This window comes from Neopelma chrysocephalum, unplaced genomic scaffold (genome assembly GCF_003984885.1).
Source record: "Neopelma chrysocephalum unplaced genomic scaffold, ASM398488v2 Primary Assembly neopelma1_185242, whole genome shotgun sequence".
Lineage (NCBI taxonomy): Eukaryota > Metazoa > Chordata > Aves > Passeriformes > Pipridae > Neopelma > Neopelma chrysocephalum.
Genome location: NW_020938662.1, coordinates 1 through 4,203, shown reverse-complemented (window position 1 = coordinate 4,203; position 4,203 = coordinate 1). Strand labels below are relative to the sequence as shown.

The window sequence follows — 4,203 nt, the reverse complement described above, 5'->3', positions numbered from 1 at the left end:
CTGTCTGAAACACAGAAAGAGAGTCGTGAGAGGACACGGACACGGCATGGACACACGGACACGGACACACGGACACACGGACACACGGACACACGGACACGGGACAGGCACATCCAAGGGGGAGCAGGGAAAAGGGGGAATCAAGTGGCAGGAGAGCAGCGAAGAAGAGAGAAAAAGGTCACGGCAAAGCCTCTGGTCTGACCCGAAAAGTTTTATCCCGAAAAGTTATCCTGAAATGTTCCCGGAGCTGGGGGGTTTTTCCTCCCTGGTTATCCCAAAAAGTTCCTGGAGTTGGGGGGTTTTCCTCCCAAAAAGTTCCTGGATTTGGGGGTTTTCCACCCTGGTTATCCTTGAAAAGTTCTTGGATCTGGGGGGTTTTCCTCCCAAAAGTTCCTGGATCTGGGGGGGGTTTGCTCCCTGGTTATCCCAAAAAGTTCCTGGAACTGGGGGGGGTTTCTCCCAAAAAGTTCCTAGATCTGGGAGGTTTTCCTCCCAAAAGTTCCTGGAGCTGGGGGGAGTTCCTGGATCTGGGGGGTTTTCCTCCCTGGTAATCCCGAAAAGTTCCTGGATTTGGGGAGTTTTCCTCCCTGGTTATCCCAAAATGTTCCTGGATCTGGGGGGTTTTCCTGGATCTGGGGGGTTTTCCTCCCAAAAAGTTCTTGGGAATCCAACTCTTTGGCTTTGGGAATCCAACCCTTGGGAATCCTTTGGCCTTGGGAATCCCATCTGTAGCTCCAAACTCATTAAGTGGCTCTTTAATGAGGGGGGCTCCGGCTTTGGGAATCCACTGGGATCCAACGGAAAAGCCACCGGGAAAAGGGGGAGAGCCACCGGGAAAACCTCTGGAAGGTTTTTTTGGGAGCCTGGGAGAGGTTTATCCCCATTTTTCCGGGACAGCCCTCGGCTCCAGGTGGGAAAACTCCGATCCCAATTTTTCCTGGATGTGGGAATGTCCGTTTTGGCCGATCCCAGGGATTTTTGGGAATTTTGGGACTCACTGTCGCAGGCGTAGGGTTTGTCCCGGTCCTCCAGGATGGCGGCGTCCAACTTCTTCCGGGCCCCTCCCACGCCTTTGCCCTGGAAAAGCAGCCGTTGGAACCCCACGATTCCCACCCAAAAACACGGAAAACTCCAAGATTTCCCTCAAAAAAACCCCTCCTGGGGCGTCCACGGGTGGTTCTGGGGCATTCCCAGCCCATCCCAGGTTGTTCCCGGGTTGTTTTTGGGCATTCCCATACAATTTTTGGGCATTCCCAGGATATTCCAGAGTGTTTCCAGGCAATTTTCAGGCATTCCCAAGCTATTCCAGGGTGTTCCCAGGTCATTTTTGGGCTTTCCCAGACAATTTTGGGGAATTCCCAGCCCATTCCAAGGTGTTCCCAGATCATTTTTGGGGATCCCAGATAATTTTGTGGGGATTCCCAGGCCCTTCCAGGGTGTTCACAGCTAATTTCTGGCCATTCCCAGGCCATTCCAGGGTGTTCCCAGGTCATTTTTGGGCATTCCCAGGTCATTTTTGGGCATTCCCAGACAATTTTTGGGCATTCCCAGACAATTTTTGGGCATTCCCAGGCTATTCCCAGGACATTTTTGGGCATTCCCAGACGATTTTTGGGCATTCCCATGTAATTTTTGGGTGTTCCCAGGCAATTTTGGGGCATTCCCAGGTAATCCAGGGCAGGAAAAGCTGCAGCTCATGGAAAATTGGGAGCTCCAAGGGTTTGGTGGGAAGGACAAATCCCAGGATCCGGGATCCCGGGCCGAGTGTGATCCAACAGCACCACGCAGTGGGAAGGGCCTGGAATGGCCATTGGAGAACAAATCCCTGGGACGCTCCCGGGGCCCTTCCCGGTTTGGGAAGGGGCAGATCCATGAGGAATCCCGGGAATTCACCCTCTTAGGAAGAGTTATCCCGGCTCCCGGGGGGTTGTTTCCTGCTTATCCCGGTTTTCCTCAATCCCGGGATGGAGGGGGGAGCTCTGGGAGGTCTCAGGGATTTGGAGACCCCCCCAAATCCGTCGGATTTTCCAAGATTCCAAGGAATCCTCACCTTGGCCTTGCCCTTCCCTCTCCTCTTTGGCGTGTCCTCCTCGTAATCCTCGTCATCCAAATCGTCCAGGAAATCATCCGGCTCCAGGATCCGCTGGGAGAGAGCGGGGGGGGGGGTTATTCCCATTTATTCCCACCAAATCCCGCCCAGGGATTGAGGGAAAAGCGGGAAAAGCGGGAAAACGGGGCAGGGAGGTGGGGCAGGGGAGAGCAGATCCCATTCCAAGGGAAGGAGGAGGAGGAGGAGGAAGGACGGGAGGTTTTTGTGGGATCTGGGAGGGTTCATTCCCAAAAAAAAGCCATGGAAGGGCTCCACAGGGTGGGAAAACCACGGGAGAGGAACAATAATTAAGGAAAAGGGAAAAAAAGAAACGAGGCTGGGAAAAGATTCTGAGCTGGAAAAGCCCGGGAAGGGGGAAAAAATGTGGAATCTCGGCAAAATCCTGGGGAATGTCGCACGCCCGGGGTGGATTTCCAGGGAATTTGGGACAATGGGATGTCACCCCCTCGTTGGAGCACTTGGATAATGAGGGAATGGGAGGAAAATCAGGGAGTCTTGGGATGGGAAGAGACTGGAATTTCCCTCTCCCTGAATTTTAGGATCGGGATCCCCTTCCCACTGAATTTTGGGACCAGAAACTCCCTCTCTCCCTGAATTATTTTCCTTGGATTTTTTTTTCATCCCAGAAACTCCCCTCTCCTGAATTTTGGGACCAGATTCCCCTTCCCACTGAATTTTGGGACCAGAACTTCCCTCTCCCTGAATTTTGGGATTGGGATCCCCTTTCCCACTGAATTTGGGGACCAGAAACTCCCTCTGTCCCTGAAATTTTCCCTCAGATTTTTTTTATCCCAGAAACTCCCCTCTCCTGAATTTTGGGACCAGGATCCCCTTCCCTAAATTTTTTCCGTGGATTTTTTTTTTAACCCAGAAACTCCCTCTGTCCCCGAATTTTTTCCCTCGGATTTTTTCTATCCCAGAAACTCCCCTCTCCCAAATTTTTTTGGGAGGTCAATAAAATTCCCTCTCCCTAAATTTCACCTCCAGAACATCCCTTCCCTCGAATCTTCCCCCCCGGATCTCCCCCTTTCCATGATTTTATTCCCCTTTCCCGAGCCCTCGGTGCCGGGGAGGAGCCGGAAGGGTTGGAAAACCCGAGTGTTTCATCCCGGAATTATTTCCCGCCCGGAATTCCCAGGAAAAGGCACCTTCCTGGCGCGGCTGTTGGTGACGGGGAACTCGCCCAGGCTGTCGTCGTCCATCCTGGGATCCGGCAGGGAACGTTTTTCCAGAGGGTCCGTCCTCAGCAGAGCCTCCAGGCTGCTCCCGTCCTGGGACAGGAGCCCTTCCTTCTTCAGGCTCTGATCCGTGTCTGGGAAAACACGGAAAAACATGGAAAAGGGGAGGTGGGAACGTTGGGATAGAGAGACAATTCTGCCTCATCCCGGTTTGCCTGCTGGGATTGGGATTGGGGGTTGGGAGGGCGGGATTTGGGAATGGGGAGGAGCTGCCAGAGGGATCCACCAGATCCGTGGAGACGATTCCGGCGGATCCGGGATGGGCCCCATGGGAGGGACCCAGGTTGGAGCAGTTCCCGAAGGATGGAAAAGGACCTGGAACAGTTCCTGAGGGATTGATCCCATGGAATATGGACCTGGAGCAGTTCCTGAGGGATTGACCCCATGGAAAGGGACCTGGATTGAGCCCATGGAATGGGGTCAGGAATTCCCCTGGAATGGGGCCAGGAATTGCCCTGGAATGTCGGGATTTACCAGGTTTGATGGAAGGGAATGGCAGCCAGGAATTCCCATGGAATGGGGCCCTGGAATGCCGGGAATTACTGGGTTTGATGGAGGGGAATGCCAGTCGGGAATTCCCATGGAATTTTGGGATTTACCAGGTTTGATGGAAGGGAATGCCAGCTGGGAATTGCCCTGGAATGTCGGGAATTACCAGGTTTTATGGAAGGGAATGCCAGCCATGGATCCTCCGGGGGGTGGGGCAGGGAATTCCCATGGAATGGGGCCGGGAATTGCCCTGGAATTTTGGGATTTACCAGGTTTTATGGAAGGGAATGCCAGCTGGGAATTGCCATGGAATGGGGCCCTGGAATGTCAGGAATTACCGGGTTTGATGGAAGGGAATGCCAGCCG

The 4,203-nt window shown here is 53.5% G+C and overlaps 1 protein-coding gene across 1 annotated transcript; it reads right to left on the bottom strand.

Moving 5' to 3' along the window:
* Positions 1 to 920: 920 nt before the first annotated feature.
* On the bottom strand, positions 921 to 4,195 carry LOC113962813 (zinc finger protein ubi-d4-like; the record flags this gene model as incomplete). The annotated part of the gene is made up of 4 exons (XM_027673586.1): positions 4,176 to 4,195; positions 3,259 to 3,422; positions 2,051 to 2,143; positions 921 to 1,077 (listed from the first exon to the last, which is right to left on the bottom strand). Coding segments are annotated over exons 2-4 (304 nt in total), but the record flags the coding sequence as incomplete, so codon positions are not given.
* Between the last annotated feature and the right edge of the window lie 8 nt (positions 4,196 to 4,203).